The following is a 26193-nucleotide window of genomic DNA, read 5'->3' as shown; positions in this document are numbered from 1 at the left end:
TGGTGCTCATAGACAAGGGCGTCCTCCACATGAACATCACAGTCACTAGACTGGAGTACCGTTGAATAGATAGAATTTAGGTCATACACTTTGGAGTGTATCATTTGAATGGATTTGGCTGTTGTTGCCACCATCTTCACTTTAGATGGGATGGTCTTGTAAAATACCTTTAACCATGGTCTTTTCGAAATCTTGCAAGATTGTGTCTACATTGACAACTGGTGTGATGACCACATGTATGAATACATCTTGGAGAAAGTAATGAAATCTCATAATGCTATTTTTGGGGAAATGTTCGGTGGATGTTTGGTGCAAGATGCAGATTTGATACATTTGACTTGATTATTGTGCATACAATCTCATTCTCAAAAGATATATTTTATGGCATGTTGGGGTTTTCAGGGATGAAGGGGTTAATAATATGCATTAATAAATCATGCATCACACATTTTATACATTGTGCATCTCCACAAACACTGTAGAAATTTGAAAGAAAGTTGAGTATTTTGAGTGAAATACCATAAAACTCTATTTTGGGTGGATTCGGGCATTAAGGGGCAAATAACGAAAAATACCCAAGAGATATCACCGGGCACCCTCTGCTACAAGAATCAGACGAAACCACGTTCAGCCAAAAATCACCCATTGGTTCCCGGACTACATGTGGGCCGGTTAAAAAAAAGGTCCCACCCTTAGCGCGTTCATGTGTTTGGGCCCAACACTATTGGAATCCATCCCAGAATGCACTCTGTTCCTACCCGGAAGGAGGAGTGAAATCGCCTCATGCGCTTTTGAGCAACTTAATGCAAGTGGATGGAAGGAGAACTCGGTTGCCATCTCTATTCATATATACTCTAAGGTCCCACCCCACCTTGGTAGCAGGAGAAACATCTCTGCTTTTACCTGTGATGTGACAGACAAGCCACATTTCATTACATTATATTCCTCATACAAAGATGCCATTGCCTGGCCCTGTATCGCAAATGGTCAAATACAAATTAGATTAAGGAATATAATATGCCTTTATATATTCTTTCTGTATATCAGCAAAATGTGGATTAGACATTGAGGGAAATTAAGATTCTCAGATATATATATATATATTTTTTAAATGCCGCTTTTCAACTATCGACCGATAAGGTTTATCAATTATCAATGAATGAATTTCACTAGTTGGAAGAAACACACCATTGTGGAAGGTTTAAAGGTTTTTATTGAATGAGAGAATGAAGTGATGAGGAGGAGTGTGACGATGAGGAGGAGAGCGGGGCGTGGGTTCCGGGGGGTTCGCCGACCCTGAAGTATTTGGGGAAGGGGTCGTGTGGCGGTCAGCCCGCGGCACACGTGGGGCGTGATCGCGTGGCGGTCAGCCCGCGGTACGCTTGGAGGCGTGATCCCCCCGTGGGAACTGTAAGGGAGGGAGGAGGTGAGGAGAGATGGAGGAGATGGAGCAGTGGAGATGCTGCTGGTCTTGAGGTGGTGATGGGGATGGTGGCGGGATACGAAAAGCATAGAGGATGCTGGGTTGTCTGAGGTGGGTATAAGAAGGCTCAGGTAGATTGACGTGGAGGGCGGAGGATGGCGTGAGGGTATGGTCAAGGTGTGTTTCTCCGCCTCCTGAACATCAGTTGTTCCAACTCCATTTCACTAGTTGGAAGAAACACACCATTGTGGAAGGTTTAAAGGTTTTTATTGAATGAGAGAATGAAGTGATGAGGAGGAGTGTGATGATGAGGAGGAGAGCGGGGCGTGGGTTCCGGGGTGTTCGCCGACCCTGAAGTCTTTGGGGAAGGGGTCGTGTGGCGGTCAGCCCGCGGCACACGTGGGGCATGATCGCGTGGCGGTCAGCCCGCGGTACGCTTGGAGGCGTGATCCCCAAAAAGGACTACGGGGGCGACTACTAGGCCAGGTAGATGTGGGTCTGCTTGATGTCGTGGAGGGAGGAGCGGATGTAGGTCAGGTATGCCTGGGAAGACCATCTACCTAGCAGGCGGACGGTGTGGTCCTGGAGGCCTCGGCTGGCGGCTGTGGAGGCGGCGCCGATGCGGAAGGAGTGGCCGCGGGGTAGCCTGAGATGGTGAGGATTTGGCGGAGGTGGAGGAGGAACCAGCCACGGGTAGCGACGGTTCCGTGTTCGTCGGTGAAGAGGGGGTCCGGGGGGAGAGCGTGCTGGGATTGTCTGAGGCGGACGTGGTTGGCCAGGGATTCGAAAGGACTGGTGGGAGAGTTGAGGCGGAAGAAGTAGATGGGGATTGGGCGATGCTGGGAGGTCTTGCTTCGTTTCAGGGTGTAGACCAGTGTGTCGTGGTCGTGGGAAGTTATGTCGGAGAGGCAGGGGTGGATTGCGGTGTCGAAGTTCCGGTTGGCGGCTGTGAACTCCGAGCAGCGGAGGAAGCCGTAGAAGGCGAGGAGGAACATGGATTCGAGGGTGTAGTTGAGGGTTTGGTTGGCGTAGCCGGATCTGATGGTTTGGATGCAGGAGGCCAGGATTTCTATGGTGAGGGGGAGGCGCCGAGGGGGGAGTCGTGGTTCGCCGCGCTGTAGGCCTTTGAGTTGGAGAAGGATTTGGGGGTGCTGAGTGAAGGGATGGGGTGAACCGGTTAGGAGTTTGGTGAAGAAACTGATCCCGCAGAGGTAGACTCGGATTGTGGAGGAACGGGTGGAGAGGGCAGAGGCGCTGTGGCTGATGTAGGCGGAGAGGGAGAGGAGATCGAGGGAAGGGAAGGGTATAGGTTGTGGCGGAGATGGAAGGACTGGAAGTTGATCCAAGCTGTCCGGTAGGATGAGAGGGTGGAGTCTGCTATGCTCAGCAGGACGGATTGCTGGGACTGGAGGATGAGGTGGTGGAGAGGATGCTCTAGGGGAAGGTGATGTCGGAAAATGGAGGGACTGGGATCGGAGTGTGGTGCCAAGGTCTTGAATTTCTGAAAGAGAAAGCGGGAAAGGGAGTCAGCGATGGCGTTGTGGTGGCCGGGGACATGGGCAGCGCGGAGGAGAAACTGGTGGGTGACGGAGAGCCAGGTTAGGCGGCGCAGGAGGGACATGACGGGGAGAGAGGAGCAGCGGCCTTTATTTATGATTTGTACGACGGCCTGGTTGTCGGTGTGGATGAGGACACTCTTGCTGGTCCACTCTGTGCCCCACAGGGCTGCGGCGACAACTATAGGGTAAAGTTCGTAGAGGGTAGAGGATCGCCGGGCCAGGGGGAGGAGAACCACCTTCCGGCGTAGTAGCCGCCGAAGCCTACTGAGGTATCTGTGTATAGTTGGAGGTCTTCGGGGGAGGAGACGAAGTCATTATAAAAGAAGGTGATGCCGTTCCAGTTGGAGAGGAGGAGGTGCCAGAGGCGCAGCTCCATTTGGCAGGGGGAGTCGAGCGTGACTTGGTGGTGAAGGGAAGGGACTGAGGTGGAGAGGTGGAGGAGGTTGGAGATGAAGGAGCGGCCTTGGGGGATGATGCGCATGGCGTAGTTCAGATGGCCGAGTAGGGAAAGGAGCTGTTGCTTGCTGCACTGGGGGAGGTCCATGTAGTTGGAGAGGAGGAGGGTGATGCGGTTGAGCTTGTCGGGGGGCAGGGAGGCTTGGAGTGAGACAGTGTCCAGAGTGATGCCTAGGAATTCGAGGGAGGTGGAAGGGCCCTCGGTCTTCTCTAGGGCGAGGGGGACGCCGAGGTCGTTGAAAAGGGAGGTGAGTGTGGTGAGGCCGGAAGCGGGGGGTGCGTGAGGGGGAGTGACGACGAGGAAGTCGTCTAGCAGGTGGGTGACGTAGGGGAGCTTGCAGTTATTGAGGAGGATCCAGCAGAGGGCTTCGGCGAGGGTGTCAAACAGCTTTGGGCTGCTCCTGCAGCCGAAGGTGAGGCGGACGGCGAAGTAGTAGGCGTCCTGCCAGAAGACCCCAAAAAGATGCCAGCTGTCGGGGTGGAGGGGGAGGACTTTAAAAGCTGCGGTGACGTCGGCTTTGGCCAGCTGGGCGCCTTGGCCGGCGAGTCGGATGAGGTTTATGGCGCCATCTATGGTGGCGTATTGCATGGAGAATGGGGGGCTGGGGATGAGGCTGTTGATGCTGGGGGTGGAGGTGCCATGGGGGGAGGAGAGGTCGAGGATGATCCTCTTTTTTCCGGAGTATTTCCGGGTGGCGATGCCGAGGGGGCTGATGCGGTAGATGGGGAATGGTGGGGTGGAAAATGGGCCGATCATGAAACAGTTTTTGACTTCTTTTGTGAGCAGGGTGGTGACGGAGTCGGGGTCGGTGATGGCGGACTGGAGGTTTTGGCAGATGTGGCTGTTGGTGGGGAGGGTGATGAGGCCGGGGGAGAAGCCGTAATTCAGGCCTCCGAGGAGGAAGCAGGCGGTTGCGGGGTCTGGGTGGCGTGAAAGTGCGGCGGCCAGGGCGGGGATGTTGATGGGGGTGGAGAGGTGCCGGAGTAGTCAGCTGGGTCTGGAGGGATTGGTGGGGTGTTGGGGGCAGGAGGGGCGGGCATGGGCGCCCCCGCAGTGGGTGCATACGTGGAGCATCCTGCAGACGGAAGCGGAGCACCCTATGCCGTTGAAATTGTTGCAAATGGCCTCGGTGCCGCAGTAGAGGACTGGGCGGCCACGTACGTCAGTTGATTGTTTGGAAGCTGGGTATTGGGGGGGTCGTTGCGGGGGCGGGGCGCCGATGGCGAGGAGGGGGGGAAGACTGGAAGCTGGTTTGGTGGTGGGTTTGGTGGTGGGTTTGGCAGCGGCGTGGACGTGCTGACTGGCGGCAGGGTACTGGCTGGTGGCGGGGGTGCGGGTGGCGGCGTGGACGCACTGGCTGGCGGGGTGGGTGGGGTTGCCGCACAGGTTGCAGGCGATGGCGAGCCTTCCTGCGAATATCCGGCAGTAGAGTTCCAGGTCTAGTTGACCCCAGTATGTGGCGGTGTTGAGCTGGTGGAGCCTTGCTGCGGCGGTGGCAGAGAACTGGCGGTGGTACTCTAGGAAGAGTGAGCCGCCGAACCTCACGGCTAGGTCTAGGATGGTGGTGTGGTAGTCGTCCAGCTCCTGGCGCCGGGCTGGGTAGGTGGAGCAGATGACATCTCTGTAGAGTGAAAATGCCAGGCCGAACTCGGCGACGGTGAGGATGGCGGAGCGTGAAGGGGTGGGGTTGCGGAGTTGGATGGAGAGGTCTCCGCACTCAATTAGGCAGGACTCTGAGTTGGTGGTGGAGGGACGGAGGAGGGTGGCCAGGTCAATGTCATTACCTAAGAGAATCTGGTTCCGGAGGGCGGCGCCGATGTTCTGGGGGTTTCTTGCTGGGGCATTGGGCGGGACGACTGCTGGGGTTGCTGTGGAGAGAGAGAAATTGGGAGGACGGGGGGGGAGAGGGTAGGAGGGGTCGGAAAGGACGCTGGGGAGAACCAGCGTAGGGTGGTAGGTAGCCGGGAGGTGAGGGTAGGCGGGGTGAGCCTGTGGGAAGGCAGGAGAAGCCAGGGGGACGGTGGGTGGAGCCTCGGCAGGAGAAGCCATGAGGTGAGTGGGGGGGAACCTCGGCAGGAGAAGCCATGAGGTGGGCGGGGGGAACCTCGGCAGGAGAAGCCATGAGGGGGGCGGGGGGAACCTTGGCAGGAGAAGCCATGAGGGGGGGAGGGGGAGCCTGGGAGGGCGGGTAGGCTGGGAGAGCCTGTGGGAAGGCCTGGATCAAAGCAGCCACGAGAGTGGCGATGGATGGGGGGAGTTTGAGTGGGGGGGGGTGCGGGCTGCGCGGTGGAGGAGGACGAGAGGGAGGAGGTCAAGAGGGAAAGGAGGGACGTGAGAGTGTGGGGGGCAGGCACTGAGGTGGGGGGGTTTGGGGGGGTCTGGCTGATTGGAGGGATTGTGATGGCAGGAGGGAGGGGGGTGGTTGAGCTGGTTGGAATTGTGCCAACACTGGAGGTGGGGGGGGGGGAGAGAGGTTGGGATGACGCGGGACCGCTTGGACCGGCGGGTGACGTAATCGGTGGTGGCCGCGCTGGGAGCGCGCCTCGTGACATCATCGGTGGGCGCCGTGTTTGAGGAAGTTGAGGGAGTTGCGGTTTTGTTGTTGTCGGTGCTGTCGCAGAAGAGTTTAAACAAGCCCGCCTTGTTGGTGGAGCGGACAAACGGAACGTTGAGCAAGCGGAGCTGCTTGTGAAGTCCTACTAGGTGAGCCGCTGGTTTTCGTGTTGCTGTTTTTTTTTTCTGTTGCTTGTATGTGTACGTGCGTGTGGTGTGTACGAGCATACGAAAAGCATAGAGGATGCTGGGTTGTCTGAGGCGGGTATAAGAAGGCTCAGGTAGATTGACATGGAGGGCGGAGGATGGCGTGAGGGTATGGTCAAGGTGTGTTTCTCCGCCTCCTGAACATCAGTTGTTCCAACTCCATTAATCGAAAATTCCCATCCTTAACACAGGTACCTGAGCCCGTTCTTGGCCCGGCGCGCCAGGATCCAAGACCAGTGCGGCATACACAACCTGCACGGCCTCACAGGACTAATATCGTGCGCCGCGGGGATCTGCGCCATCCTGACGGCCTCGGAGGAGGTTTACGGCCCCAGCATGTACGAGATCTTCAGTCACAGAGCGCCCGTGGCGGGTGACCCCAAGCTGCTGGAACTGCAGAAGCTGATCCCCGGTCTGCGGGCGGGCTTGGGGAGGACCGCCCAGGAGCAGGCTCTCTACCAGCTGGCGGCCGTGGCTTCGACCATAGCCGCGTCTGCGCTGGGAGGCGTCCTGACGGGCCTGGTGCTCAAGCTGCCCTACCTGGCGTCGCCGCCCGACGAGCTGTGCTTCGATGACGAGCTGTTTTTCGACGTCCCGCCCGACTACTATTCGCCGGTTAATTTCAAAAGCACAGTCACGACGGAGGATTCTGCTATAACAAAACTGATGTGATGTGCATCGTCACTGCTGCTGCCTTATGCCGCTGAGTGATACTGTATGTATGTTAACATGAATGATGTATTTTACCTTCGATTTGATCATAATACTTTAGTTAACTAGGATAAGATAATACCTTAATTAAGCCCCAAGTCAGGTACTTAACAACTTTTTTGAGTAGCTTATATATTTTATTGATAACATTGTGATCACACTGTATTATGTACAAGAGACTAGTCTCAAGAATCTGGTCTACACATTTACAGTCACTGACCAAGAGTCAGAAGTAGTCGTCTACTGCAGCTTCATATTATAACGGTGCGTTCAGACTTTAATATGTATATTTGCCTCAGTTCGCCCGACGGCTCCCGTTCGCGTAACTAACGTTTTTGCATTGACTTTGTATGTAATACTAATCGCGCCGCTCTAACCATCCAAGTCTGAACGCAGCTTTAGAGTCACTGTCGGTACAAGTGTAGCCTCGGCCGGGAGGCGAACATGGGACCTCGTATCAACAAGGTGCGTACATTACCAGTCGACTAAAGAGTCAGGCCCGATGGGCAAGCAGCAAAATACATTTTTGGATCGGGACGCCAATTCTATCCAATCAGGAAAGAGAACTCACACAGTATAGGCCTACACAGGATAAACAAGTGAAATTGGATGTGACGACACAAAGAAATGGACCACTAGCAAATTGAAGCTGATAAATGGGCATACTCTTTTCTGAGTGGCTGAAATTTGGCAACCCACCTGAAACTGTATTTTTCTAATTTTAAATGTATTTTCAGTTTAACAAGAAGCTGGGGAGATGGGGAGACCCTATGCTGATCAAAGACTAACATATTATCATCATCTGTAAGATGGCTGTCACTCATCTGTCTGTTTATTATACTTTTCTAAAGACAGTAGGATATACATGCAGTAATTGCACTATGACCTTTGTCCGCTTATTAAGATGTTTGACCCCTTGCTAAAACACAGTGAATCTACTACGCACAGCTAAAAAACCTATTTCACACTAAAATTCCAAGAATCTGCTAATAATATCCGTTCAACCTGGAACATCATCAATCAACTTCTCAATAGAAAAAAATCAACCCCTGCACTCCCTTCACATTTTGAGTGACAGTAAAGTTCTAAACGATCCGTATGACATTTCATGTGGTTTTAATATATATTTTTTGCACGGGGGCACGGTGGCACAGTTGGTAGTGCTGTCGCCTCACAGCTGGAAGGTCCTGGGTTCGATTCCCGCTCGGGGCACTGTGGGTGCTGGTGGCGTGTTTCCTCCTCCGTGTCATCAGTGCCCATACCCGAAGGCGGGGTTGGCAAAAGGGCCTTTCTGTGTGGAGTTTGCATGTTCTCCCCGTGTCCCCTAGAGTAGGTACCCTCACAAAAACATGCAGTAATCCTGGTCTCTAAACTGCCTCCCCCTGGCCAGCTGGGATGCCTGATGGAGGGGAAAGGAACTGGTTGGAATAACGTGCTCCTTCCACGCGCTATGTCCAACCAGGAAAACTCCCCCCTGTCAGGTGTAAAGGAGCAACTTGGACACTCAAGCATGAAGGAAGCATGAGTTAAGTCCGTTGCTCTCCCTAGGTTGGCGGAGGGTGTGTAGAGCCCAGGATCATATCACAAGATGATTGACACAGGGGTGAAAAATGGGTTACAAAATCGTGGGACAAAAAATATAAATTATTTAAAAAATATATTTTTTTTTTTGCCAATGTAGGTGCCTCACTGTGAAATCAAATTAAGGAGACTGAGCAAAGCCCACTTTACATGTCTGGTTGCTTTTCTGCTATTGGGCATTTCACGCCACCTAGTGTTCCTGAGGTGTTGGAATTAATGGCTGACCTAAAAGTATAAGCTGCAGGTCATGACGAAATCTTTACAAAGCTTTACAAACTATTGCCCCAATATCAATGTTGCCCTGTTTTTCAAAGGTCTTAGAGAAACTAGTATATAAACATATCTCATCACATCTAGAAAATCTGAAAATCCTTTATGAACACCAGTACGTCTTCAGAAAGCAACGTTCCTCTTACATGGCTTTACTGCAACTTGTTGATCATAAAGCCAGAGATAGAAGAATGGGTTTGCCTTGGGTACATTTCTGGAATTATAGAATGCCTTTGATACAGTCAATTATGATATATTGTTAAAGAAAATGAAGTAGGTTACTATTTCCAAGGTCACATTCTAAAATGGCTTCAGAGTTATGTATTTGTTCGAGAACAATATGTTTCCATAAATGGTATAGTTTCAGGCAGGACGACGCTAAGTTATCCTTAAATACAAAAAAGTCTCATTTCATTCTCTTTGGTGGAAAAAACTAAAAATATTGTACAGATACTTGTAAAATCACTATTAATGATACTGAGATATCTCAAGTCTCCTCTATAAAATTCTTATGAGTTTTAGTGGATGAGAAACTCGGCTGGAAAGAACACATCAATCTAGATTGCCAACAAAGTTTCTAGATCACTTGGTGTCATCAGACAAATTAGTGGTCTGGTCAATCAAAACTGTTTGCTTACTTTATATTTTAGCTTGATTTACCCACATTTATTGCAATATGGTCTGATCTGGCCAGCACTTATGTCTATTCACACAGTTTACCTAGGCTGGTTGTTAGAACTGCTACTTTATCAAAACGACTCGATCACTCTGCTCCACTTCAAAATGCTCAATTTACTTACTGTTTTCCAGATTAACACTTACAAGCTTAAACATACACCCAACTCCATCCCAGGGCCTTTTAGTAATTACTTTCAAACTAATTCTCAAGTCCACAAATACAAAACTAGACAGGCTACTCACCTCCATCCCCCTCTTTATCGTACTAGTCATGGTCAGTTTTCTATTAGATACAGAGGTACTACACTTTGGGACCAATATTCTACTGGTTTACAACTTTCTTCTCTGAACTTGTTTAAGAACAAACTGAAGGTTGTCCCATGTCTTAGATTATCAAGTATATTTGAATCATGTTGTAGACTTTTTTTTATATATTTTTTATATACTGCAATCTTGTTGATATCTTGTTATAATGTCTTTATTGTATTTTATATAGGTAGAGGCCTCGTATAAGCCCACAGGGCTTCTTGCCTCCTCCTGGCACTTTCCCTTTTTATTTTCATGCTTTAATGTATTGCTCTATACTGTGCTCAAATCAAATCAAATCAAGCCAGTGGGAAAAGGAGAAATGCTGCTATATCTTAATCTTAATATACCAAGATTATATGCACAATGCACATGTATAGACTACATACATTTGATGATGCTCTTGAATATATTTTATTCCCTCCTTGCTCTATTTTGCACTCTCTTCCTTTCTTTAATATTTTTAAATCATTATTCTACTGTTATTATCTGTGCTGCTGCATTGTCTGAAGGAAGCCAAACCAAAATAGGTTTTACTCTTATATACCTGTACACAAGATTTAACAATAAAGTACAACCTTGAACCTTGAGGAGGTATATTTTGATACCAATACTTTTGAATTTCTGACTTTTACCTGTAACAGAGTATTTCTATGTTTCCGCAGACAGGCACATGGCAGTTCTGCATGGGGGTCTATTGGTAGTAGTGGGGGATGAATGAAAAAGGGGCATGGGGAGGCGTAATCGAGCTGTGGGCCTGAAACCCATGGCCCTAGACATGGGCCCAGGTCTAGGGCTGGAGCTGAAACTTGGTTTTGGGGCAGGCTGTTTTTGTATTTGATTTTTTATTTGTAGGGGGAAATTCAGTTTCAGCTTCACCCAGCTGATGACTACTCAGATGTCTACTATGAGCGCAGGTAGGGGTTAGGGGGTGACACTTCGCTGGGAGGCAAATCAGTGAATTTCTGATTACCAGACACTCTCTCTCTCTCTCTCTCTCATATATATATATGTGTGTGTGTGTGTGTGTGTGTGTGTGTGTGTACAGGATCTCCTCACTGGTCAACAAAAACACCTTGAAGACCTTAACAGGAGCCCTCGTACAAGGTTTCTTTGACTATGCATGCACCTCCTGGTACCACAGCACCTCAAAGGCCCTTAAAACTATGCAAGATGCTGTACTCTGTCGACGACAGAGTACAGCATCTTGCAATGGGTCTGGTCCACAAGATTCGATACACCACCAAGATACCCATGTACCTGTCTAGATACTTCCTTAATGTTAACGAAGTCCACGACTCCACACCCACAACACCAGAGGGAGTGCAACAAACCATGTACAACCCAGATTCGGCACAAACAAGAGACTAAATTATTTTCGCTCCTATGCCACCAAAATGTGGAACTCCCTACCAACAGTCATTAAGACATGCGAATCCCTTGACTCTTTCAAAACCGCTCTCAAAGGGCACCTACGGACGGCTGCAATTCGAAACGGCCCCCCGTAAAATCTGAATCCCGCCCACCCCTTTTTCTGCTCACTATTGTTTCTTTTCCCTTTTTACCTCCTTTATGATGAATTCCTGTTCTGTTCTTTGACTATATAGAAGTGTCTATTTGTACGTCTCTAAATGTTTTGATGAATTGAACAAGGTGGACCCTCTTGTAAACACGTCCACTCACAGTTAACAGTCTTTGTATTGAGTTTGTGCTTGAAATGTACTGTAATTCTATATTAATATAATATAATATATAATAATATAATAATATATATAATTATATTAATATTAATAAATATTTCAATCAATCAATCAGTGTGTGTGTGTGTGTGTGTGTGTGTGTGTGTGTGTGTGTGTGTGTGTGTGTGTGTGTGTGTGTGTGTGTGTGTTAGCATTATCATACCAGGATATAATTATTTTCAGGATAGAATATTTTATTATTATTATTTTATTTTTATTTGTGATAAAGGTAAAAGGAATTCAACTTTATTTGACAGACATTCGATTCTAGTCGCCGCTAGATGGCGATAAATAGCCGTTCATTCCAGCTAAACCAGGTCTTCAAAAAATAAATCAAGGTCTCGTGTTCTCTAACTTCTCTCGCGTGAAGGAGCGCCATTTCGAAGCTTGGCCAGAAACAGAGCAGCAGCACGCTCGAGCTCAGCTCATCACGGATGGATGGATGGCTAGCAACTAGCAACATTAGCATGTGAGAGAGAGAAGAAACAGTGGAAATACAATACACGACGCGTCGACGGGAGGACAGCGAGACGAGAATACTATCCCAATTCCTTTTTTGACTCTATTCGTTTTCACATTAAAGGTGAGCACTGAGTAGTGTTTAGTTTACCTTACAACTGCTGTTGTTGGCTAAGCTAACTATCCTGAGCATTTGTAGCTAAAGCTAGCATCGGTGCTATTTTAAAATGCTAGCTGGTGGTGCTAATGTTGGCTGTATCAATCACCACGACGTCTCAACGTAATTATAGCTGGTTTTATTAATCCTCTCTCTGTTCAGTTGCGGTAGAAATAAACGATTATCTTAATAAAGTAACTCTCCAATTAATAACGTGTTTAAAACGTCGACAGCTTGCTAATGTTTTAGTGTTTATGAGTGCGTCTCCTTCCGTGTAATGTTTGTTTGTTTTGTTGTTTGGTAAAAGCGGGTGACATTTTGCATCTTGTAGAGCAGGTTAAGATCTTATTCAAAGTCAGATGGCTTTAAGATGTCCTGATTATTGTTATAATAATAATAATAACGTTAACTATAATAAATAAACACTGATTGTGGAGACAGACGCGTAAATTTAAGCACCGAGGTCTCTCGAGGGGAAACAGGCCCCACGCAGGGACCCTGTGGTCGGATTCAATGTTGTGTTGAATGGAGAGCCAGACATTAACCATTACCGTGAAATATATATCTCAGTTTAACTCACAGGGTTCACGTGTAACGTTTTTTTTGTGCCCCTGGCTGTGAGTGAGTTAAATTAAGTTGGTGACATGCTGTTTATATTCTATAGGTGCCCTCCGGGGATAGGAGGAAGGAACAGTCGGCCATGATTAAAACATGCCTTGACTTGGCTAAAAATGAAAGATTTACACGAGACAGGGGAAGGTGTGAGCTTCAAGATCACTTATTTTTGGTGAAGAGAGCTGTGTAGAACAGTGATTCTCAACCTTTTCAGGCTGCCCCCCCCCCCCAATAACCATATTTGAACTTAGCTCTGGTCCATAGCTCTAATGTGTTGAAATGCAACGCATTAGAGCTATGGACCAGAGATAATTTGAACTGGGACCCCACCCCCTCCCCCAATAACCTATAACTGGTGGGGAACCCTGAAAATAATCGTATTCGAACTGGGGACCCCCCACACCCTGACAAGCCTTTGGAATTTAGGATTTGAGGCATTACATTTAGTTTGACCCAGTTCCACAGATAACAAATCTGAAAACAGCTCACCATGCCTCGCGTGAGCTTGTAGATAGCCGTTTTCAGGAATTTTACCTCGTTCTTAGATACTATTTGACAATTTGACCGTTGTTTGTTGATTACTTTTGACACAACATTGAAAAATTCCTTTCAGAGGTGTTAAACGGGTCTTAAAAGTCCTTAAATTGTAACTTTAGAAATGTGCAAGCCAGATACCATGTATAGCCTACAGTCACACCTCATCTACACTGCCAGCGATGCAATCTCATTAGAATACATGTTTTTCATTGTGGCAGCAGTGAGTTCCTCCTGCTTCCCATCTGGGGCCTGTTTCACGAAACTTGGATTAACTAATCCAGGATTTAGGCCAAAGCCAGGCTTTTTAAATCCTGATCTTTACAGCCTGGTTTATTCCGTTCCACTAAAGCCAAGCGAGGCTCAGAATTGGCGGATTTGGCGAGCCGGGATCAGCAAGCCTGGCTTGTTAGACAGTCTGGCTTTTTGTCTCTAGACCCATTATGTGGATCACAGATTTACTGATCCTTCTTCTTCATGGGGTATTAAGGCAGTTTGCATCCTTAATAGTTGCATTACAGCCCCCTTCTGTATATCTCATTATCTTTACTAATCTATTCAAGACTTACTGATACAAGGACTTAAGCTTCTAAAATAAATACTGTTGCTGTAATTAAGAGAGAACATACTCTCAATAGTGGATAGACTGAATGATTAACTACCCCGAAAATATAGTTTACATTTTACCACTACTATTAACTTAAAACAGAATTCTTAATATTGTAAGCATAATGATATTGTCGCATTGTGATATTTGGCCATAACTCCCTCCTCTGCGGGAGCTACCTTTGGGGAAGGGGGTTGTTGTCCAGACAGGGTGAGGGTCATGGGTTCATGTAGCATGCTAAAGTTTGTGCTATTGCCATTGAGAATGCATTGGGCGTTTAAGTTAAATAACTCAGAAACTACAAAACATTTCAAAGTAAAAAGTTCCAGCATGTGTCTCCACAGTAAGCTGAATTTTACAAAGTGTGAATGGAGTTTCTAGGTGAAAGTGATTTTTTGAAGTGCCACTATCTGCCAATAAATGTCTCAAATTTGAAAGCACTAGATTTCTAAAACTATGAAACATTTCAAAGATTCCATTTCAGGCACACATGTCCACCGTAGGATGAACCTAAATAGGTTTGAATGGGGTTTCTAGGTCTAAGTATGTAGGACTAGTAGTGGGTGAAACATTACAATGGTAATATGTTGTAAAACAATGAGTAATGGTAATATTTAGTGGTTTTCACTTTTACAAAAAAAAATAATAATAATATAATATAATATAATAATTCTTCTTAACCGTGCACTTGCACGACAGCAAACCTATTCATGGGGAACATTCACCAAAAGCAGCTGATCTACAAGCTCACAAGCTGTCATGATGTTGTGCAGCCTATATATTTTGGTTATTTGATTTTATATAGTGCTTAAATTAGTCCTTTAATGCAGACCGATACAAATAAGGCAACATAAACCCATAATAATTGAATAAATCTGGAAAACATCATTGGTTTGTTATCAGTTTGACTGCTTAATGAACAGTAAAGACATCAGTATTAGGTTAAACCTGGCTGTTGGCCTGGTCCGGAGCAGGCTAAGTCCAAAGCATTAGTTTCCATGGTAACTAATGTAGCTTCACTTTCATGAAACCGAATCAAGCCTCAACATATCCAGGTTAACTGTTTAAATTAATCTGGCAAGATCAACCAGCTTTCATGAAACCGGTTAATCACTGATCCAGGATATGTGTTAAAGCCCGGCTTAATCTCTAATCCAAGTTTCGTGGAACGGGCCCCTGGTCTCTCTCGGGCAGAGACGATGCACTCCGATCAAATGCTGATCGGAGCGATATGTGGCCGAGGCAGGATCAACGCGAGACTGGTGAGGTATTGTAGCTGTGCCACAGCGCAAATGTAAACACAACCTTCGATTTGATCGATTGGTTCAGGACAGTTTTTCGCAAGATATCGCCGTCAGACTCTGAACGCTCGTTCCTTGCCGGTGTAGATGAGGTGTTATGCTGTTTGTTTACTGTTGAGTGAGAACACATTAGGCTAATTGTCTGGGAACCACCCTAAATAATTTGGTAACCCCCCCCCCCCCCCTAAAGGGCTGAGAACCACTGCTGTACAGACTACAGAGCCACTTGGGTCCAGTTTACTACCAAGTCAAACTAGGGGTAGGCAACTATAGGTACGGGTGCCAACATTGGCACATGGGAGGGTGATCACCGGCACAATGGTATAAGTGTGAAAGTATTTTCCTTTTAAAATATAAAAAAAAATGTTTTTTCCCGCAACTCTACCCCTGAGCCACTGCCGCCCCTTCAGGGTTCAAGACAATTGGTTAAAGTATTAAATGTTATCTTTGTTTTGTTTATTTTCTTTACAGGACAAAATGAATGAGGATTTAGACATCGAAGCCATGCTGGAGGCTCCATACCACAAGGTGGGTTGCCAGGTGACACCGGCCAGGCCTTGCTTCACTGTGTTAACCTGTTAGACACAATAGACAGAACACAAAGTTCAGACCTTTGTACTACTACTACTGCTTGCTATGATAGTTTTCCTTTACCGAACAATAGTGCATTCAATGATGTGGTGTTAGTAAGTGTGTTGACTCTTTCTAAACGCAATATATATATACAGAATTATGAATAAAACCCCATCTATCTCTTTTTATAGACTTGCCTAATGATATCTCACCTCTACTACCATGAATTCACCTTTGATTCCAGTGTGAACTGTGAAAAAAAGTAAGGTAGTTATTGCGCAATGTGTTGATGTACTGTGGTTCCCCTGTTAGGGCTTAAAAAAGAAAAGAGGCTCAAGTTTTTTTTTTAAACATTACAATCACCTATTTAAGTTGCAACAAGGTGAATGCCAATGGATGATTGATGAGCGCATTGTACCTCTCTTGCAAAGGAGGCAGTATTCACATGTATAAATGTGTATAGCACAATGTGCATTTTAAAGGCGCACTGTTAGGGCTGGGCAATTAACCAGAAATATATCAATATATTTATCTTTGTTTTGTTGACAACTTATTTTCTTGTATATACCAACGAATCGATCCATTAGTTTGATTTGAACCACTTAACCCTGTATTGTACAATGGTGGCATAACCAAATTAGTGAAACTAAGCCAATCTACAAGCTCACAACATGTTGAATCGCGGCGTGTTGTGAGCTTGTAGATCTGCTACCGTGTTAACCTTTTTTCCTCCATAATTATGTATATATGTCATTAATGTGACATAATGGTGGTATTAATTTGAAAGGCATATGGCCCAGCCCTGCGTCCTTGTTAGTCCGTTATTACATGGCTCTGTCAGCCTGGTCAGTGAATGTTATTGTATGTAGCCTGCATCACATTGCTCTCTTTTGTCTTATCAAAAACATTTGAATGACATACCATTCCTCTTGTCGTACAAGACTTTAAACTACACTAAATGTCATATGTGTCATATTGCAGTAGTTTTAAAAAACTACCACCATGTAATTAAACATGAAGCGATATGGAATTATTTATTATCTTATATATGTGCCAAAAGTGTACTGACAGCAATTGTAGCTTCTTTGTTATGCTGACAAGAGAGCAATGTCAGAAATCTAAGCCACATAACGGTGAATGGAGATTAAATGCTTTTGGATATGAAATATGAATACTGCCTCTTTGCCTTGGTCAACTATAATTGCTGTCAGACTTGTTAAATCCGCATCTTGACTTTGCATGCAACATGAACACCAAGAGACATTTCTTACCTGGTTGTTGGTAAATGCAACTATTCAGCTTCCATCTCATTTGTAAAGTTAAGATTCTTTTCAGTAAGCACATCACTTTCCTGTTTGAATGAAATGCCTACATTGATAAACATCAATTCACTTTGACAACAGATGGCAGAAAATTACCGTAGTTAAAAAAAAATGTGGCTGAACTAGACTGGATTTTTCTTTTCACTTTTTTTATTTTATTTCTTTTTACAAATTTTGGGAGTCGACCTTACTAAGCAGTGTGAATCCCTGTTTGCTTCAGGGCGAGATGTGTGACAGAGGTGGCATCGAAGCCCTTACAGTCCAAGAACGAAAATGGGTGAAGATCACTGGATTGAACGTCAACCACACACAGGATCTCTTTTAGTGGCCGTGCGCCCCCAATGTGTGGCCTCACGGGGCACAGCTTATAGGCACAGATAGTGGTATTGGTACGACATTTTTAGAAGTGGGGGGAAAGGGGGAGGAAGGAAGGTGGCCAAAATAATGATTAAAGCTTAACTGAAAAGTGGTGCTAATGTTGGATTGCTCTTCTTCCCATAAAAAAAATCATGACTTTGTTTGGTAGCATTGAGTTACTCAACACTGTAGTTTAATGTAGAGACTGGGGTAGGAAGGGAACCTAGGTGGGGGGGGGACAGTTTTGTGTGAATTGAGTATTAATTGTAATGTATTGTGCATTTTCTCTTGTCCCGCCCTCCTCCCCCAACCCCCTTTACCATCACCACTTGAAATGTATCCACTTCGTCCTCACGATGTGCTTCTATCAACCTTGTTAGGATGACATCAAGTCCTCTCATGCCAACGGACATGAAGAGCGCAGCAAGAAGTGAGTTCACATTTGGTATTTTTGATATATGTATTTGGACCGGGACCCCCATCTTTAAAAGGTTTTGTTCCAGGGACCCCCAGAAGAGAAGTGTTATGTTAAAATATATATATATATTTACAAAAAATGGCATATGCTCTTCTCGCGCTGTGAGATTGTGGATCTTCTATGTTTGAATAGCCGCCACAAATGGCTAAATTGGTTGTGATTCTATGTTTCTACCTTTGCTGGGGGGCCCCTGGAACCTCCCCGGAGGACACCTTGGGGGCCCCGGACAGCACTTCGAGAACCACTGCTTAACGATATTTATTGTTTGTGTGAATGTTTTTCTTTCTCTGTATGTTTTTGTTGCGTGTGTGTGTCACTGTGTAGAACAATGTGTCATCACATTTTCTAAACAAGTTGTAAATTTAAAACATTGTTTAAAAAAAAAAAAGAGTTGAATACCATTATATCACAGTTGTGCAAGCAGATACGCTTGTATGTTGTCTAATTTATGTTGTGTCGTGACTTCGTCTCCAGACAAAATTAACAATTCTAACTAATTTTGACCTGAGGTCGATTCTACAAATGCCTTCTTTTAAATACTGTTTTCTGAAAACCTTATATCTAAAATGACACGGATGCTTTCCTGGATTGAGTGGCTTGAAGAAAATGTAACCGGCATTGTGCACTGAATATAAACAAAGCCAATTTTCCTTCTGGTAAAACTGACCGTCTTAACCCATTTTGGGCGGGAACCCCGTTTGGTGTTTTAAACATTATGTTATAATTTAGCTATTGAAAAATAGAAGATCTACAATCTCATAGCGCGCCACCGAGTGGCGCTACGAGCTTGTAGGTCTGCTATTTTTGAATTGTTTTGATAAATTTCGAGGTCAGGCCAAAATGGGTTAATAATGGAATGCTTGTTCCAGGAAAAAGAAGAGTCGGAGTAGGAGTCCTGGCCCGACCAAGAGAAGAAGCCGCAGCAGGGACAGGAAGAAGAGCCGCAGGAGAAGCAAGAGTCCGCACAAAAAGCGGAGCCGCAGCAAAGAGCGCCACAGCAAGGAAGGCCACAGCAAAGAAGCCCACCGTAGCCGCTCCCGTAGCAAGGAGCGTCCCGGGCGCTACAAAGCACGCAGGAGCCCCTTGTATGTTCATGTTGGCCTTTACACACGATGATGGCCCATCACATCATGTAGTCATTATTATTTGACCCTTTTAACTACTCAAACCCCAGGAGCCACGTTCTGGGGGAACATAGGCAGATCTACAAGTTCGCAATGCTTTGTGAGCTTGTAGATCGGAGATCGGGCATATTTTTGTCAGAAAGTACAGTCAACTCGGGTCCAGTTTGCTAAGTATAGAGGGATAGAAGGTGTAGAAGGCATAATTATCGCTTTGTACTGTTGACTACCACCACTGTCGCCGAAAATCTTATACGTCCAAAACTGTTAAGAAATGGAAATGTGAACTTGTGTTCCAGTGGATCCAATGTAGTTATTATTTAGGCAAGTTCTTTTTAATACTTTTTATTGGGTCAAAGCTTATAAAAACAGCCGACACATTTAACCACTTTTACTTTAAACATTTAAAAAACAAAAACAGCCCATCTTCAAGCTTGCAGACAGCTGTGAGCTTGTAGTTATTTTTGCTACTTTTGCGTAGCACTTGTTTGATGGGAATCAATTAATTTACAAAAAAGAAATCTGGAGATAACGGGGTTCTGCCAGAATGTGTTAAGGTTGGTCTATTCTGTGTTGGGGAAACGGTAATATATCATGTGTGTGAATGTTCATGCTTTAGTATCTCTAGTATTAACATGAAACTAATCTTCTTCCAGCCGCAAACGTTCCAGAAGCCCCTTCAGAAAAGACAAGAGTCCAATAAGGTGAGATGCATGCATTTCATTGGCATTTTTGGAGCTGTACTGAACAATGGCCATGAATATTCAGTTTGACATAGCATGCGTTAAGCTGTGTGTTAATCACTTGAACCTAAGCCCCCGGTGTGGCCAAAGCTAGAACTGCAGGCGGGTGAAGTCCATGCATACGCAAAAGAGCGTGCAGCTGGGGTTTAACATGGAGCACTCGTTCATGAATCGATTCAGGCGCGTTCAGGGAGGTTAGCACTTCCGCATTTTAGTTGCCCTAATCAAGCAATTGAGCAAGTAGGGCGTTCTTTCGGGTGCTTCAAACGCCACTGAGCAACTTTCATTGAAATTAATAGCTGGGGGCAGAGCAGTCCGCTCTCTAGTTTATATATAGACGAATCCAGGAACGGGTCTCATGGTCGCAGCTTACGTATTTCCTGTAGGCAGACTCGACGTAGCTGCGGGGTTTAAACCCTCACCAGGCGCACCTCTTCTACTATAGTGACTGATGTTAAGTCTGCCTCAAACGTTACTCTTTTACCTGCTTTTTACTAACACTAACACTACAAAGATGCCCAGAACATCGGGATGAACCTGTGTAGTTTATGGCTGCTCCAACAGTAGTATCAACATAAAAATAAACGGAATGTCAAAATATCCACCGCGGTGGCTGAGACCAGAGCCATATTGAGACAAAGCAGTGAAAGATACATAACGTCAGTCTTAACCAACACCCAATCTTTCTGTTTTACACAAGGCTGCTGTACTTTATATACCTCATACTTTAAATGCTTAGTATGAGGTATAAAATACAGCAGCCTTGTGTTCATAAAACAGAAAGATTGGGTAAAACTGACGTTATGTATCTTTCAGGACCTTTCACTGCTTCATCTCAACCATTACTCTATGGCTCTGCTCTGAGCCACCGCGGTGGATATTTTGACATTCCGTTTTTTTTATTTTTATGTTGCCACTACTGTTTGAGCAGCCATAAACTACACAGGTTCATCCCGATGTTCTGGGCATGTTTGTAATGTTAGTGTTAGTAAAAAGCAGGTAAAAGAGTAACGTTTGAGGCAGACTAACATCAGTCACTCTGCTGTTCACTATAGTAGAAGAGGTGAGGGTTTAAACCCCGCAGCTACGTTGAGTCCGCCTACAGGAAATACGTAAGACCATGATACCTGTTCCTGGATTCGTCTATACCTCTATGCTTGAACCCCCTAACGTCCCTATTCTATCTGTGAATGTTAGGCGAAAATAGCCCATGTACAAGCGCGCAACATGTCGCGCAATCTTGTGGGTCGCCTGTCTTTGTTAAAAGAGAGGCCTCGTGGACCCTGGTAGTAATTCGGTCGTTTGTTTCTTTCAGACAACCAATTGACAATTTAACACCGGAGGAGAGAGATGCCCGCACAGTCTTCTGCATGCAGCTCGCTGCAAGAATCAGACCACGAGACCTGGAGGATTTCTTCTCTGCAGTGGGAAAGGTACGTTGTTGTTTGCAGCTCTTCTAGCTCTAGCCATGCAAGTTGCAACAGTTATTCAAACCAGTACATTTATTCGATTAGTAAAAAATGATCGCTTTTAGTAAAATAGAGAACGGAAAATGGCAGATATAAACATTAAAATGCGACTGGCAAGCGTGTTTGTCAGCAGTTTTATTTTTTTAAGTTGTACTACAATGAATTATTCAATTTATTTATAGTTTTTCAGGACCTGTTAGCTGAGAGACTCGAGAGATGTAGCAGGGACCTCCATAGTTGCAGGCTATGCTTTTGACCCATTAAAAGCATCTGTGCTGTGTACGTTTTAGATTTTAGCGGTGGCTATTTAAAAAAAATAGCAGATATACAAGCTCACAGCGAGTCACTTCGTGCTGCTCTGCGAGTTTGTACATCTGCTATTTTTGAAGAAAAGCTTGAAAGAACTACTGGTTTAGAAGGCATTTGTGGAATCTGTTTTAATCACTGTCTATGTACTCTGAAAGGTCTTAATTCACCTTCGCTGCTCTTGTTCCTCTGCAGGTGAGAGACGTGAGGATGATCTCGGACAGGAACTCTCGGAGGTCGAAGGGCATCGCGTACATCGAGTTCCTGGAGGCCACGTCGGTGCCGCTGGCCATCGGTCTGACTGGACAGAGGCTGCTGGGAGTCCCCATCATCGTCCAGGCCTCTCAGGTACATGTATGTATATGGTTGGACGTTACACCTTTACACCTACACACACACACTGTACAACTAGCTACATGCACACACCACCTCTTTATAGCCTAGGTAGAAACTGGATTAGCTTTTTATGGATGTGAAAAATAACATTACATTATAATCTTTGTTTTAAAATTAGGAAATGCAGACAGGAATTTAAAAACAGGTTTTATAGCCGTTTAGGATGTTAGATGTTAGACACTTGAATCGTTACCATTCCTATTCTGGGGGGAACATTTGCTGAAAATAGCAGACCTACCAGCTCACAAGTTCAACGCACGTGACTCGTGAGTTTGTAGATCGGCTATTTTCATCCTTTAGGAATTTGTTTTAACGCTATAGTTTCCTTTTCATACTGTTTTACAAAATCGCACATTTAGGACTTAGACAAACACAAACATTTCCAGTCCTTTCAGTTTATTTAGCCCTGTGTTGCTTCCTCCCTCCCCCTCTCTCTCTCTCTCTCTCCCCCTCCCCCTCTCTCTCTCTGTCTCAGGCAGAGAAGAACCGAGCTGCAGCCCTGGCCAACAACCTGCAGAAGGGCAGCGCGGGGCCCATGAGGCTCTACGTGGGCTCGCTGCACTTCAACATCACAGAGGACATGCTCAGAGGGATCTTTGAACCTTTCGGAAAGGTGGGTGTGTGCGGGGATGAGATGAAGAAAATTACTGGATCAATGATTGCACGCAATGTTATCTCAATGAAATTATGCTTAAAACCTACAATGACACTTGTTTAACCACTTGAACCCCCAGCATCCTTATTCTGGGGTTGGCTTTTTTTAAAGCAAGAGTTGCTACTCTCATTGTTCCATGTTATAATGTTATGACATTCTTTACATTTTTCATCCATAGATTGAAGGAATCCAGCTGATGATGGACAGTGAAACTGGACGATCTAAAGGATATGGCTTCATATCGGTATGCATGTCTACACTTATGTTACAGAATTGCAATTACACGGAACATCATAGACCTTGAATATCATTGTTGTCAGGCAGAAACCTTGTGGATCCACTGGTGCACAACACATTATGTTCTTGGACATACAAGGTTTCCGCCTATATTTTACGAGATGACATTTGTCTGCTACACGTAGGATCCTTTACTTGTTTGTGGTGGGACGGACGTGGACATTATATTCTTTTTGTCTGGTGTTGACAGTTTGCAGACGCGGAGTGTGCGAAGAAGGCCCTGGAGCAGCTGAACGGCTTTGAGCTGGCCGGACGGCCCATGAAGGTGGGCAATGTGACGGAGCGTACGGACGCCTCCACCGCCAGCTCCTTCCTAGACAACGACGAGCTGGAGAGGACTGGCATCGACCTGGGCACCACGGGACGACTGCAGCTCATGGCCCGCCTGGCAGAGGGTGAGCCATGTGCACACTTTACAGTTTTTGCTAGGGTTGATCCGATCCTGTGATCGGAAATCGGGGGCCGATCACGTCATTTTCAAATGATCTGAATCGGATCGGGAGCAAAAATTATGAACTGCTGCAAAATGTCAACGATGCACAATTTATTATATATTATATTAAAACGCTAAAGTAAAGTCTACTTTTTTCAGATTTTTCTTTGTACTTTTCCTTCCTTTTTCCTTCCAACACCAAATGTCTTTACCAAAAATATCTACAGCTTGTTGATAACTTTACTGAGCTTGACATACGGTGTGATCTCCAGCCATGGCAGCAGGTGGTGCTGTTTCGTTGTCTGGGTGGGCAACTAGCCCTTCACTGAGTCCCACCTCAGCCCATTTTTGGCCAATACCACGTTGGCGACAGTTACTAAGGATTCTGGTCAAGCTCTCAATGCGGGTCAAAAATGGTTAAGTGGTGTCAATAAATATATTTGCTGTGGAATGTGTGGACCTCAGAAAGAGTTTGTTTTCTTACCTTGTTATGAGCAAACTAGTCCATTTTTATTTCTAATATTTACTATTAAACTGCACAACGGAGCAAAATAATTCATGGAATGGACTAGTTTGCTCAAAACAAACCTTCTTTCTGAGGTCCACACATGCTACAGCAAATATATTTATTGACACCGCTTAACCATTTTTGACCCGCATTGAAAGCTTGACCAGGATCCTTACTTGGTAACCGTTGCTAACGTGGTATTGGCCAAGAACGGGCTGAGGTGGGACTCAGTGAAGTGATAATTCTCTGACCAAAACTTTGCACTTGTGGATGTTTTGTCATGCATGTTTTTAATACTTTAGTCTTTTAATTTTGCACTTTGCTTCAATCTTTTCCTTTAGTGAAATATACCGAAAATGTAGAACACTAACTTTGTTTTTGGCATTCTCTGCTCGGCAGACCAAACTATCACCACCAGTTTTATATTATGATGCTCACAGGCTAGCTTACAAAGGTGCGTGCTGGTCTGTCAGACGGACTGGAAGTGGTTGCTACGGCTTACTAGTCTGATTTATTCCTGAGAACTGAAGTGCACACATTAAATTGTTTCTATTTCAACTACTTGCTTCCAGTTTGAAAACTTATACCCAACCCTAGCAGCTTGGCTTTGTCAACATCATGTAGTTGTGAATTTGGTTAGAATAAAAAATAAATGTGGTCTCTCTCTCTCTCTGTCTGTGTAGGAACTGGATTGAAGATCCCCGCAGCGGCCCAACAGGCCCTCCAGATGAGTGGCTCCATGCCATTTGGATCCATGCCAGCTCAAGCTCAAGGTTAGATACTAGACTACATCAATTTGTTTTATGTTTATTCAGTAGCTCCTTGTAATGTTTATTCAGTAGCTCCTTGTAATGTTCTCAAGTGACAGATTATTTATTATAGAGCACGTTCTGGTGGGAGATTATTTATTATAGAGCACGTTCTGGTGGGGTATAACAATGTAACTGATGACTAACTCTCCAGCTGCTCCAACCCCTGTCCAAGCCATGAACCTGCCAGCACAGCCTCTGGCCACGCACTGTCTGCAGCTGTCCAACATGTTCAACCCACAGTCGTAAGTACTGCCCAACAGTGGAAAGCCATAAAGCGTAGATCACAGATTACCAGTGTTTTGACTGATAAAACGTATTGTCCGTCCGTCCCCAGCCGGACCTAGTGTCCCACAATAGGGACGCTAGGTTTGAAGCCACATATTAATAAACATTTGTGTTTTCCAGAGAGAATCTACCTGGCTGGGATACTGACATCAAAGATGATGTCACTGAGGAATGCAACAAACACGGTGGAATCGTTCACATTTATGTGGACAGGAACTCTGCCCAAGTGAGTGGAGGGGAGGGCAAATAACTCTTACATGGTTCTTGGGGCATGTTGGGTTAGCAAAATTCACTCGCGTTACCACTCAGAAGAAGACCATGCTAATTTCTTGCCCTTTTCTTTCTCGTACAGGGGAATGTATATGTGAAATGTCCCTCAATACCAACCGCAATGGCCGCTGTAAATGCACTTCATGGCCGCTGGTTTGCAGGTATGTATTCTTGATTTGATTACAAATAAAAACTAGTGGCCAGGATGGCTGTGCAGCCAGTGGCGTTAATCCACCATGTGTTATTAATCTGTGCTAATTCTCTTCCTGTGTGTGTGTTGTGGTGGGTTGAGGTCAAAATATTTGTTTTAGTGGGTGGGTGGGTGGGGGGGGGGGGGGGGGGGGGGGGGGGGGGGGGGAGTACCGAGCTGACCTTGGTCAACTAAGTATTGGTTTACAAAGTAATAAAAGCCGATACTTATTCTGTTGCCCATAACTTGCTGAATACTGAATCGAAATACTGGTCAGTATACTGACCTGACGAAGGTCTATCAAGATTGAAACGTTGTCGTTTGTTTATTCAAGTTATTCTTTACCAAAATAATGGTGTGTAAATGAACTCTCATCAAGTGATAAGCACATACAAGCACTTTGGTTGTATCTGCAGCCGATATCGATACCAGTATCGGCTGGTATCGATATCGGCATAATTAGTTCAAGAGGTGTATAAGTATTATACTGTATGTTGTTGGAAGATGCAATGTGGGCCCCTTTTCATTCTTCTTCCCTCTCTTCTCTTAGGGAAAATGATTACTGCTGCATACGTTCCCCTCCCGACGTACCACAACCTTTTCCCTGACTCGGTAACGGCAAAGCAGCTTTTAATGCCGTCACGCCGATAGGTCGTACCTGTGGTGCCAGGTATACCGGATCTAGTAGATGAATGTACATACATTTGTTTTCATACATTGAAATCTTTGAACAGTGGCTGTGAAGTAATTATCAGTTGCTCCTGTTGTGCTACAGAGACTTTAGGCAGGTTCTAAATTGTATTTCAATTTCAGTTTTTTTG

The 26193-nt window shown here is 45.4% G+C and overlaps 1 protein-coding gene and 1 pseudogene across 2 annotated transcripts in view; both read left to right on the top strand.

Moving 5' to 3' along the window:
- LOC310861953 (ammonium transporter Rh type B-like) overlaps positions 1-11941 on the top strand; it is a gene marked incomplete at both ends in the record, with an annotated part of 17441 nt that extends 5500 nt beyond the window's left edge. The window contains 2 exons of the mRNA XM_083769690.1: positions 6391-6814; positions 11855-11941. Coding sequence (XP_083625816.1) covers positions 6391-6814; positions 11855-11941 — 511 coding nt within the window. The remainder of the gene's footprint in view (positions 1-6390; positions 6815-11854) is intronic.
- On the top strand, positions 11882-26193 carry LOC310861774 (RNA-binding protein 39-like; annotated as a pseudogene). Its single transcript, XR_014571050.1, has 16 exons — positions 11882-12067; positions 15629-15685; positions 15922-15992; positions 17790-17839; positions 18757-18972; positions 19665-19712; positions 21067-21184; positions 21722-21874; positions 22398-22535; positions 22756-22821; positions 23065-23269; positions 24499-24588; positions 24779-24869; positions 25033-25138; positions 25265-25343; positions 25923-26193. The product of XR_014571050.1 is annotated as an RNA-binding protein 39-like (transcript).

Source organism: Protomyctophum parallelum (genome assembly GCF_964188405.1).
Source record: "Protomyctophum parallelum genome assembly, chromosome: 7".
In the NCBI taxonomy this organism is placed as follows: domain Eukaryota; kingdom Metazoa; phylum Chordata; class Actinopteri; order Myctophiformes; family Myctophidae; genus Protomyctophum; species Protomyctophum parallelum.
This window is presented reverse-complemented; position numbering and strand designations above follow the sequence as displayed.